General features: G+C 44.9%; 1 protein-coding gene and 1 long non-coding RNA gene across 4 annotated transcripts in view; one reads left to right on the top strand and one right to left on the bottom strand.

The window, feature by feature from the left end:
* LOC129643096 (prolow-density lipoprotein receptor-related protein 1-like) overlaps positions 1-5,494 on the bottom strand; it is a 42,143-nt gene extending 36,649 nt beyond the window's left edge. For all 3 annotated transcript variants that reach the window (XM_055567210.1, XM_055567212.1, XM_055567211.1), the window contains exons 1-3: positions 5,095-5,494; positions 1,839-1,952; positions 85-204 (exon numbers count right to left, since the gene is read on the bottom strand). In XM_055567210.1, coding sequence (XP_055423185.1) covers positions 85-204; positions 1,839-1,952; positions 5,095-5,389 — 529 coding nt within the window. In that variant the 5' untranslated portion in view covers positions 5,390-5,494. The remainder of the gene's footprint in view (positions 1-84; positions 205-1,838; positions 1,953-5,094) is intronic.
* LOC129643099 (uncharacterized) overlaps positions 5,361-12,418 on the top strand; it is a 91,378-nt gene continuing 84,320 nt past the window's right edge. Inside the window, exon 1 of the long non-coding RNA XR_008710079.1 lies at positions 5,361-5,498. This is a non-coding gene — a long non-coding RNA (uncharacterized LOC129643099). The remainder of the gene's footprint in view (positions 5,499-12,418) is intronic.

Below are 12,418 nucleotides of genomic sequence, written 5' to 3'. Positions count from 1 at the left end.
GGGCTTCACTTAAGACAGTTGATGCTAATCAATGCAGCTAATAAACAGAATGTGACCGAAGATAAAAAGATAAGCTGTACATACCGCAGTTAACCTCATCAGAGCCATCTAAGCAGTCGCCAACACCGTCACAAAGCCAGTGGGAGGAAATACATCTTCCGTCATCACACTGCCAGGCCTGTGGGTGCCCCCGACACACCTCCTCTGTGGGTCAGCGGCGGTGTCCAAGGTGAGGAACAAAGGAAGAGGTGCTTGTCAGGGCACTATCAGCTTTTAAATTTGGATTTCTTATCAGGTATTTTCATTAGCAAAGGAATAATTCATTCCTGATTTGTCCCTGAAGTGAACCCTAAACCGGCCCATCCTTTTATGTACTTTTGACGACATCACTCAGTAGCCCTACCTTGCGGGCAATCAGTCAGCGGATCGGTAGACATCGCCTCATATGTCTAGATATAGATATACATATATGGTTGAGTCTCTTTGCTGTTCACTTGAAGCCATCACAACATTGTGAATCGCCTATACCCCAGTACAAAATAAAAAGTTAAAAAAATAAAAAATCTAACATCTCTTTCCCATTTTTCTTCTAGAACACCATTGTCCACTAAAACCTTCTGTGACAATGGAAGCATTTTACATCTCTGCTGTCCCAAATGGCAGTCATCAGTCACACGCGGCCATTGAGCTCTTGAAATGTGGCTAGTATGATCCAGAAATTGAACTTTATTTGTATTCATTTAAAGAAATTTAAATCCTCACATGTGGTTAGTGGCCCCTAAATTAGTTCAGTTTTATAGGTTTACTACTGTGATTTCTTTTGACGTTTGAGACTCCATTAAGACCTCAGGCAACCTGGGAACTGGGGTTGGGGGCTTACTTAGACCTTCAAGTATTTCCACCAAAGTCTGACTACAGGCTGAAGCAAGTCAACTTGAGGAGCTGGGCTGAAGTGTCTGGGGGGCTTGAGCACAAGGCATTTCTGCAAGTCTGAAGTTTTACCCTAACCTTTAATAGTACACATTTTGATATCCAAGATTTCATGTTAAATTACAGTAAGTGACCAGCCCAGGGATGTGCATGAGGGGGGCACTCACCCAGTGCTGTGGGGCTTTTCCTCTTTTAATGAGGAACATCTGCCCTCATATTCACTGCACCCCCAGGTGCCAGGCGCCAAGTGAGAGGCTTTCCTCACACAAGTCCTCCAGCCTCCTTTCTGGGGTTTTAAGTTCTCTCAGCAGAGATGGACTCGAAATTTATTTCACGAAGACATTTACCAAACGGCTGACTGACTTCTGTTGATTTTATAGTTTTTGTCCCCAACTTACAAGCTCTTTTTCAGTCACATAAAAGCTCTAAGCATATAAAAGTTGAAGTAGTTTACTGTATATAAATTGTGTACACAATTGTGTACACACAATTTTATATACAATAAACACACTTTTATATACAATAAACTACTTCAACTTTTATACACAACACACAATTGTGTACACAATGCAGGGGTTTTCTATCAATGAATCCCTATAGTATTCCAGTTTGAGTAACACTGTCTCAGATGTTTAGGTCTGAATTTAAGATGAGGAGCCAGACTCTTGCTGGATTTTTCCATCCCAAGTCTCCCTCCACATGTTTGCACAGCAGGGTTGCCAATACTTTAAGACACATCCCTGGCCTTCCCCACCAAAAGCCTGCAACAACCCAGAGCTCCCAATATTTTAGAACACTTCCTAAGAGGGTGAAAAACCAAGAGAACTGTCAACGAGGCATGTAGCACTATGGACCAGGTGTGGGTGAGTGCATGATACATAACACAGCACAGCTGGGAGACGGCTTACCGCACTGCTCGTCAGCCCCATCCGGGCACTCCTGCTCTCCATTGCAGAGCCAGGCCACAGGAATGCACCTCCCACCACATGCAGCTTGCCTCGTCGCATGACACTGTATTTCATCTGCATTGGATGACCAAGAAGCAAAGCCATCAGTGTTCCTGGCTTCCTTGGGTCCAGGAGACCTTTTCATGATAAGCTGAAGTCAGTGTTCTCTTTGGAAGGCCTTCCTGACTACTACTGAGGAGAACGCTAGCGAGTTCAGTACCCTAAAAACCCATGCAATTTCACCAGTGATGATCCTTGGGGACCGTTCTTTCTGATGCTGTGGGGTTGCTGCTGGAGGGCTGTCATTCACCTCCTCGTTGTCCTGTTAGAATGGCTCAGATTTGTACTTGTGCTTTGACAAGATATGACTACTTCCTCCAGGTCTGATTTGGTCTTAAAAACTCATGGTATGAAGAGTTGCAAATTTAGAGGTTTGGGCTCAAAACACTTGACCATACTTTACTTTTGTACTCTTGCCTGGAAAATCCCATGGACGGAGGAGCCTGGTAGGCTGCAGTCCATGGGGTCACTAAGAGTCGGACACGACTGAGCGAGTTCACTTTCATTTTTCACTTTCATGCATTGGAGAAGAAAACGGAAACCCACTCCAGTGTTCTTGCCTGGAGAATCCCAGGGATGGGGGAGCCTGGCGGGCTGCCATCTATGGGGTCGCACAGAGTCGGACACGACTGAAGTGACTTAGCAGCAGCAGCAGATATAACTTTAAGTGAAGTCAGGGTTTGGGGTCCTACATGGCATCTTTATAAGCTTCTAGCAGCCTGGTTACATACACTTGAGTTTTCGGTTATTTGCAGGGCATTGATTTATAGTATCAGTTTTATTCACATCATGAACTTGAGTTTATCAACTATGCATGATTAGTGGTCAAATATGTCTGTTATGGATTTGGTGCTCAGAGGAAAACACTGGAAAGGCCTGACTGTATTTAGTTTACTTGTTTGTCCTAACTTTCAAAGAGAAAAAGTCAATCCTTGGTTCCAAGAAAATATAAACTACATGGTCCATTCAGTAGAAGTTTCTGCAAGACACAGTGAAGACCCAGCAGTCCTACCCCAGGGACCATGTGTGCACGTGGATGGAAAGTTGTGTGCAAAGCCATGTGATGGGAGTTGACAATGGAAGCCCACTGCATAGACTTCACCTTCTTTGGTAAAGACCAGACCTTAGCCTTACTTATATCCATCTAAGATAATTCTTTTAGCATAGTTACTCAGTGTTTGATTTTAAACTGCTGGCTTATATATTGCATTATAACTGAAAGACTCAGAATGAACTGGTTATTACTGAATAGCTCACAAGTTTGCCAGCTACTCACACACTATCCAGGCGATGCCATTTAACTGGACCAAAACCATCCATCTGAGAGCAGGTAAGGTCAGCAACCCCTAAGGTGTATCCCAGGCTCAGTCGTCAGGCTACTCAGTTGGAGTTTGGTTAAAATACTAACAATATCATCCTGGGAGATTTACTGCCTCAGTTTTTCTTGTCTATAAAGTGAAGATAGTGAATACGTAGTACTAAGAGGAAAATTCAAGGATTAAATGAGCACAAAATCACTTGGCATAAACCCAGCAAATAAATGCTCCTGGGCTCTTTTGCCACCTCTTCTAGCAGATCCTTCCAGAAGGATCTCAGTTAGGGTTGCAGTCAACCCTCAGAGACTTGCATTGCTAGGCGAGTCCCACCTAGAACACTATTCTGCCCTGGGGATTCTCAGTCTGGAGACCCAGTGTGCACATGGATTCTGCACACCATCTGTAGATGAGTCTCAAACATGACTTTTCAAATTTAGGTATATGCTTGCTGTGAATAAATTTAAACTTTACTAATCTAATTACATATTAAAATTACAGTAGCTTTCTCATGAGAAGGCAATGGCACCCCACTCCAGTACTCTTGCCTGGAAAATCCCATGGACGGAGGAGCCTGGTAGGCTGCAGTCCATGGGGTCGCTGGGAGTCGGGCACGACTGCGCGACTTCACTTTCACTTTTCACTTTCATGCATTGGAGAAGGAAACGGCAACCCACTCCAGTGTTCTTGCCTGGAGAATCCCAGGGACGGGGGAGCCTGATGGGCTGCCATCTATGGGGTCGCACAGAGTCGGACATGACTGAAGCGACTTAGCAGCAGCAGCTTTCTCATAGTCTGTCAATATACAAAGTATATTGTGTACAATATACAAAGCAGATCACACACTTTTCTACAACAGACGTCATAAAGATGTCTTCACACCAGAAGGCTTCGGGAAACACTGCTTAGTGAAAAAGGCAAGTAACTTTAAATCCCATTTCATGAGTGGGGCAGACACACACGTGGAAGGGCTTCCTGCCACAACAGAGACCCTCCACCAAGTTAGGGGAAAACTCCGAGCGTTAGAATCGCTCCTGGAAGACAAACAACTCAGAGATGGAGGGCCATCTCCTGCAAACCAGTTCACAGTATCTTGACCAAGAAAGTGCCTGCGTACTTGAACAATTGATTTAAAGCCTACTTCCATCCTTGAGGGCCAATCAGGAACACCTGTCAGGAGAGATGCACTCCCGCAGGCCAGGTGGTCTGACAAACGCTGGGCAGCTCCTGCACCGGCTAAGTCACCAGCCACCGACCCTACGGGAGCTGAGGGTGTCTCGGTCACCCTGGGACCCGACTCAGCTCTCCTCTGCCTTGCGGTCCGCCTGCATCTAAGTGGTATTAACAAGTGCCGCTCCAAGTTGCTTGCTAACGGCACCTCAGGACCAGGCTCCGTCGCCCCCGCGGCTGTTGGTAGAGAGAAGCATCTCCTCCCAAGGTTTCGGGCCTCCAAGAGGCTAAATTTGCTGCCTGGTTAAACCTTGGCGGCGGGCGCATCAGAGACCCGGACTAGAAAGCCAATCCCAGTCCCCGGGACGCTCGGGGAAGAAAGAACCTAGGAGGGAGGGTGTGCCAAGCACTCAGGTGCGGAGACAGCTTCCTTACCCTGAGGCTTGAGGGCCAGAGAGATCAAGACAATCAATTGGTCCGCTGAGCCAACCTACCCAGCGGGCTTGTTAGAGTTAAGGACTGAGAAAGAGGGGCCCCTCCAGATGGTCCAGCCTCGCCCTCCCGGATAAAAGGTCACCGCAGGACCGGGGAGACGCGGCGCACTCTTAGTGAAGGCGCCCCAAGCTCTCCTCTGCCTCCACCCCTCAGCGTCCCTCCCCGGGGGCCCCACTCACCGGTCGTGGAGCCCCCGAGGCCGCCCAGCACGGGAAGCAAAAGCAGAAGGAGCGTCTGGCGTCCCATGGCCGCGAGGGGACAGCGCAGGGACCCCGGCGCGCGGCGCGCTGCGCGTCGATGCCGCGGGCGGGCGGAGCGCCCCGGGCGCCCAGGAGGCTTTAACTCGCGCTCCCGCCCCTCAAGGGGAACGCCGGCGGCTGTGGGCGGGGTGTGCGGGGAGTTGGCGCCTCCAGATCCTCGAGAAGAGCAGCGGGGACGCAGTGGGGCTGCAGACTGAGCCGGGGCGCCTCGCATGCGTCTCCCCCGGAGATGACCGGCGACCGTGAGTGCCTGGCACCCTCGCGCCCCTCCTGCAGCAGGACAGCAGACACTCAGATGATTCAAGGTCCTTGTCACACTTAAGGTAGGGGTGGTCGACCATACTTAAGGATTTTCAAAGTTTGTTTTTTTTAAAATTAAGTATAATTGATTTACAACATTCTGTTGATTTCTGCAGTACAGAAAAGTGGTTCAGTTATATATACGTTTTTATATTCTTTTCCATTACGGTTTATCAGAGGATACGGAATATAGTTATCTGCGCTACACAGTAGGACCTTGTTGTTTGTGCATTTTATATATAATAGTTTGCATCTGCTAACTCCAAACTCCCACTCCATCGTGCCCCCCCGCCCTCCCTCTTAGCAACCATAAGTCTGTTCTCCATGTGAGCCTGTTTGTTTCCCAGATATCATTTGTGTGATATTTTATATTCCACATGTAAGTGATATCATATGGTATTTGCCTTTTTCTTTTTCTTTCTTATTTCATTTAGTGTGATCATCTCTAGTTCCATGCATGTTGCTGCAAATTTTACTGAACCAAACTCGGGTCTGCTTGCCCCAGGGCAGTAAAGGCAATCTACTAATTTCAAACACCTGGTGGTGGTAAAGGCCCTTAGAGCCTTTATTACAGGGCCAAGCAAGCCGTCCAGGGCAGCTAGTGCTTAAAAGACCCAAACTCCCAAAGGCTTTCAGGGAAAGGGTTTTAAAGACAAGAGTGAGGGAGGCGGGTTGTGGGGTGTGTTATCAGCTCCTGGACGTTCTTCTAATTGGCTGATGGTAAGGTAATCAGGAGTCAACATCACTAACTTGGGTGCACCCGATCTGGCATCTGCTTGCTTATGGGAAACACATGAATAGTTATCTTTTCCACCTGGTGGCCCTTTTAGTATCTGCAAAACAACTCAAAGGACATGGCTCAGAATAGTCTCTGTAGCCCTTGAGAAACTAAAGGTCCTTGATTTTGTTTAATGATTAAACTATTATTATTTTGTCTTGCTTCATTGTTTTCCTTTCTTTCGGAATTTTTTCACTTTGATTAAATTTATTCTTTGAAGTTTTTTTTGCAGACAAAAAGCAGGCTGAGGACATGAGAGTGGGGGTAGTTGATCTGGGAAGGCCCCATAGGGTCCTGCTGGGTTGTGCAAATGTCATTATTTTGTTCTTTTTTATGGCTGAATCATATTCCATCATATATATGTACCTCATTTCCTTTATCCATTCATCTGTTGAACATTTAGGCTGTTTCCATGTCTTGGCTATTGTGAATAGTGCTACTATGAACATAGGAGTACATGTATCTTTTTGAATTGTAGTCGTATCTAGGTGTATGCCCAGGATTGTTGAATCATATGACAACTCTAGGTTTTTGAGGCACTTCCATACTGTTTGCCATAAATGGCTGCATCAACTTACATTCCCACCAACAGTGTAGGAGGGTAACCTTTTCTCCACACCCTCTCCAGCATTTGTTATTTGTAGACTTTTTTTTGAAGATTTATTTTTTTTATTTTCGGTGGTGCTGGGTCTTCGTTGCTGCTTGTGGGCTTTCTCTATTTGTGGAGATTGGGGGCCACTCTCCATTTGTGGTGTGCAGGCTTCTCACTGCAGTGACTTCTCTTGTTGCAGACCTCGGGCTCTAGGGCGCGTGGGCTCAGTAGTTGCGGCTCCCGGGCTCTAGAGCACAGGCTCAGTAGTTGTGGCACACGGCCATACAGTTGCTCCATGGCATGTGGAATCTTCCCAGAGCAGGAATCAAGCCCATGACCCTTGCATTGGCGGGCAGATTCTCAACCATTGGACCACCAGGGAAGCCCTATTAGTGGACTTTTTAATGATGGCCATCCTGACTGGTGTGAAGTGGTACCTTTTTGTACTTCTTTTTTTGAAATTCAAACTATCCTTTTTAACACTTTAAAAATACATTTCAAATTTATTACTCATGCTACGTGAATGATTTTGAAATTGTATTTCTTGCCAAGGTATATGTTGTGTATAGCCAAATGGAAAATATATCTGAAAAGGGGAGCTTTCACACAAACTGACTGTCCAAGTGATTGCTGAAATAAACTTGAGGAATCAAATGAGTAATAAAAAACATAGTGTGTTCATTGTGTTAAAAAACACTGTAACAATAAGAAAGATAACAAAAAGCCTATAGTATCTGTGTATCAAACAAGATGGCATTGGGGCTATGGGGCTCCCATACAGGGCTGGGAAGGTGGCCCCTTCTTCTTGGGAAACAGGCCTGACTTTCTTGGAACTGATCTTGGACCCTGGGTGACATGTCAGCCTCTAGGACTTAGAAGGCTCTGAGCTAAAGCAGGAGAAGGCAATGGCACCCCGCTCCAGTGCTCTTGCCTGGAAAATCCCATGGACGGAGGAGCCTGGAAGGCTGTAGTCCATGGGGTCGCTGAGGGTCGGACACGACTGAGCAACTTCACTTTCACTTTTCACTTTCATGCATTGGAGAAGGAAATGGCAACCCACTCCAGTGTTCTTGCCTGGAGAATCCCAGGGACGGGGGAGCCTGGTGGGCTGCTGTCTATGGGGTTGCACAGAGTCGGACACGACTGAAGTGACTTAGCAGTAGCAGAGCTAAAGCATCTAGGCCTGGTTGGGCCGTAGTCAGGCCTCATAAGGCCCCAGGAAGGGCAAGAGGCTAAGAAGGATGAGCTTGTATGTGTCAGAGGAGCGGGATGACTCAAGCAGACTCTGCATCCTTCATCCAGTTACTGCCCCTGCACTCTTAGGGTGTCAGGTGGATCTGGCCTCTGGCTCTGTTCAAGCAGCCACTTTGCCTCTCAGAACAATCAATAAAGAAAATGCTTGCCACCATGCTGATGGGAGTAGGAACAAGAGGGTCTTGGCAGATACACACTGATAGATGAGCAAGACTGTGAACAAGTTCCTGGGGGTTTACAGGATCAGGAGCACCTCCCTGGGAGCCCAGTCAAGAGAGAAGAGTTTATCACAGGGTGTCATCATTGTAGTTTTGCTTTGCATGTCTCTAATAATTAGCACTGTTGAGCATCTTTTCATGTGCCTGTTGGCCATCTGTATGTCTTCTTGGGAGGAATGTCTATTTAGTTCTGCCCATTTTCAATCAGGCTATTTGGTTTTTGTTATTGTTGAGTTGTATGAGCCATTTGTATATTTTGGAAATTAAGCCCTTGTCAGTCTGTTGTTTGCAAATATTTACTCCCAGTCCTATAGGTTGCCTTTTCATTTTGTTTATGGTTTCCTTTGCTATGCAAAAGCTTATAAGTTTGATTAGATTCCATTTATTTTAACTTTTATTTCTATTGCCTTGGAAGACTGACCTAAGAAAACATTGGTATAATTTATGTCAGAGAATGTTTTACCTTTGTTCTCTGTTAAGAGTTTTATAATGTCATGTCTTATGTTTAAATCTTTAAGGCATTTTGAGTTTATTTTTGTGTATGTGTTCTCACTTCATTGATTTCCATTGACTGTCCAACTTTCCCAGCACCCCTTGCTAAAAACTTTTTCCCATTGTGTATTCTTGCCGCCTTTGTTGAAGATTAATTGACCACAGGTGTGTGGGTTTATTTCTGGCCTCTCTGTTCCATTCATTCATGTGTCTATTTTTGTGCCAGTATTACACTGTTTTGATTACTGTAGCTTTTTACTATTGTCTGAAGTCTGGGAGGATTACGCCTGCTGCATTATTCTTTCCCCTCAGGATTGCTTTGGCCATTCTGGGTCTTTTATGGTTCCATATAAATTTTAGGATTATTTGTTCTAGTTCTGTGAAAATGTCATGGGTAATTTGATAGGGATCACATTAGGTCTGTAGATTGCTTCAGGTAGTATGACCATTTTAACAATAGTCTTCCAAATCCAAGAGCATGAGATATCTTTCCATTTCTTTGAATCATCTTTGATTGCCTTTATTCATGTTTTATAGTTCTCAACATATTAGAACTTTCACCTCCTAAGGTTTTTTGGGGGGAGAGGGAGAGTGGGTTGGTATGATTTTTATGTGTCCACAAAACACCTGGAAACCTCTTAAATAAGCAGACTCTGCTCCTGCATGTCCAGGGAGGAGCCTGAGAAGCTAACAGACTCTTAGGTGATGCGTTTGTCGGTTGCCCTCAGACCTCACTTTGAAAAAGCAAGGGTTTGAGGGCCGCAAACGGAGGGCAACACTATGACTGCAAACCTCTGGGCTCCTGCCTGCATGGACCCCTTGCTGCCTGCTGTCTTCCCACTTGGGCAGTAAGGCCTTCTTGACCCAGGTCTGTAATGACAGCTGAGACAGCCGTCGTCTTTAGCTGGCTATCAGCACGCTGTTAATACTGAGTAGCAGCACAAAAGTCCTGAAAAACACTCTTCCCCTTTTAGCCTCTGTCACAGCCAGGAGGAAAATGCTTTAATAAACAGTTGGGGGGCTTCCCTGGTGGTCCAGTGATTCAGACTTCGTCTTTCAAGATAGAGGGTGAGGGTTCAATCCTCCACAGGGACCTAAGATCCCACATGCCTCAGGGCCAAAAAAGTCAAAAGATAAAACAGAAGCAATATTGTAACAGATTCAACAAAGACTTTAAAAATGGTCTGCATCCAAAAAAGTTGGATGTGAACGTGTATCAAATGTAATGGGTCTGAATCAGAGTCACACATAATCCCCGTAGGGTGGTAGACTTAAAGGACTGGAAGAATTCAGAGGTCATTTTACCCAAATGCTGCCATTTAGGATTGAGATGGTGGATAAAAATGAGACTGCGTGACACATGCCAGGGAGGCTCAGACTGCCCTCCCACCCCCTTCCTCAGCTCAGCTGTGACATTCCTTCTTTCCAGTCTACCAGGAGAAGTAAGTGTCAGATTCTTGGAGAGAACACGATGGGATTTGAATTTAGATGGAAACTGGCAGGGAACATTTATAGTGTCTGCAAATGAAAAGCAGCAATAAAACACCAGAAAAAAAAATAGAAAATCGAATTGCAAAGTGCCTTCTTAGGTTTTATTTGCAACACAGTCCTCCAACAGCTTTCTTTTAAATCATACCTCCTCTTCATTTTCGCTGCTGGTCCCATCAAACCACACTTTGAAGATATCGGAATGCCATATGCTATGGAACTTTAAAGTCATCATAGGCTCTGATTACATAAGCCAATTAAAAGGACCCTTCTGCTTTTAACAAAAATCTAAGATTTATCGATTTCTGCTGAAATGTTCCTGCTTTGGAACCAGATTATTTGAGATGCTTAATAATGTTTGGTGACACAGAGGTGTAAGAATATAGACCAGTTTTCTTCACTGGTCCTCAAAGAGGCATTGAAGCTAGTGGTAAGGTACTTGGGATGGGGGTATGAAAGACCTGGTTTCCAGTCTCAGCTAAACAAGACCTTATGCACACAGAAATAGCACCTTTATTGATGGTATGGGTTAAGAGCTGATGCTCGGATATAGCCAACATCAGCTCTTAACCCATACCATCTGAGGACGCCACAGACACAGGTGATAGAAATAAGTGATTTAAATAAGGTTCCTCTTTATCTTTGGACTTCCCTGGTGGCTCAACTATAAAGAATCCCCCTGCCAATGCAGGAGATGATGCAGAGATCAATCCCTGGGTTGGGAAGATCCCCTGGAGAAAAAAATGGCAACCCACTCCAGTATTCTTGCCTGGGAAATCCCATGAACAGAGAAGCCTGGTGGGCTACAGTCCATATGGGTCATGAAAGAGTCAGACATGACTTAGCCACTAAGCAGGTTATCTTTAAATCATTATATTCTCTCTATCGAATATTTTCATGCAAGTCCTATATGACAAGCATGAAAATTCACACCTTCATTGAATTCATTTAACAAATTCTCAAACACCTCCTCTGTTCCAAGCACTATTCAAGTCCTGAGGATACATCAGGGAACAAAAGCAATAAGGTTTACATTCCAGAAATGATTCAGAGGGGCAGTGGTATGTGTAGTTGACCCCAAAGCAGAACAACAGGCCTAATGATGAAAGCAATCTATCTTGTGCTCTGTCTTCTAAACTCAACATGTAGGTTGAGAAAAGCATTCTCCCTGGAGGCATTTGCCAAACCTGCAAAGGGAGGGGAAACAGGTGGTCTCGGGGGCAGAGGGACAGATCAGAGTCCTGGGAGCCTGACGCTGCTGAATTGTGGGGAGCCGAGTGCTGGAGAGTAGGGCTCCACACAGAAAAAGTTTCTGCAGAGGGGTTCACTGGCTGAATTCTAAGCTGTCTCTGTACACAGTGAGATTCTGTGGGTCCAAATGAAGAATGACCACTGCAGAGTTAGTTATAACCTGAACAACTCCTGACCTTGAAAGGGTTTAAGACATTGGAGCAGTTGTTGAACACCTGGAACATTCTGTAGATGCCTACAAGGCCACTAGCCCTTAAGTAAAGGCTACTCATAAAATTATTAAGGACACCCCCCCACCCAAAGAGGTTTTTAGGTACCAAAGAGGTAAAGTATTTCCCTGTACCTATCAATATTTTCTATATCATATATTAAAACAGAATTTTAAACATGATTAATTCACAGAATAGTAAATTGATTACATGTTAACATAAATGACATATTTTTATGAAAAATAATCACACTTCCCAAACTACAAACAAAATTAGGACGGTGGCAGGATTTTACATTTTTGCAAATCTTTTTAATGAGACTGATAGAAGACAGCTGTATTTTCATATGTGGTTTTGTATTCAATCTGTTATGATATGTTGTTTTGGTTGCTGTATAAGAGGAAAATCTGGCCTCACACTGATATGTGTTGGCCACAGAAATATTTCACAAGCCTTTTCAGATCATTGTAAATATTCTTCTTTGATACTGTTATGGGTTCAATAGTGCTTCCCCCCAAAAAGGAAGTCCTAACTCCCAGGATTTCAGAATATTGACCTTACGTGGAAATAGGTTCTCTACAGATTTCATCAAGTTCGGACGAGGGCATTAGAGTGGTTCCTAATACATTATGACTGCTGTGTTGATAAGAGGAAATTTCAG

Source organism: Bubalus kerabau, chromosome 2 (assembly GCF_029407905.1).
Source record: "Bubalus kerabau isolate K-KA32 ecotype Philippines breed swamp buffalo chromosome 2, PCC_UOA_SB_1v2, whole genome shotgun sequence".
Classification (NCBI taxonomy): Eukaryota; Metazoa; Chordata; class Mammalia; order Artiodactyla; family Bovidae; genus Bubalus; species Bubalus kerabau.
This window is presented reverse-complemented; position numbering and strand designations above follow the sequence as displayed.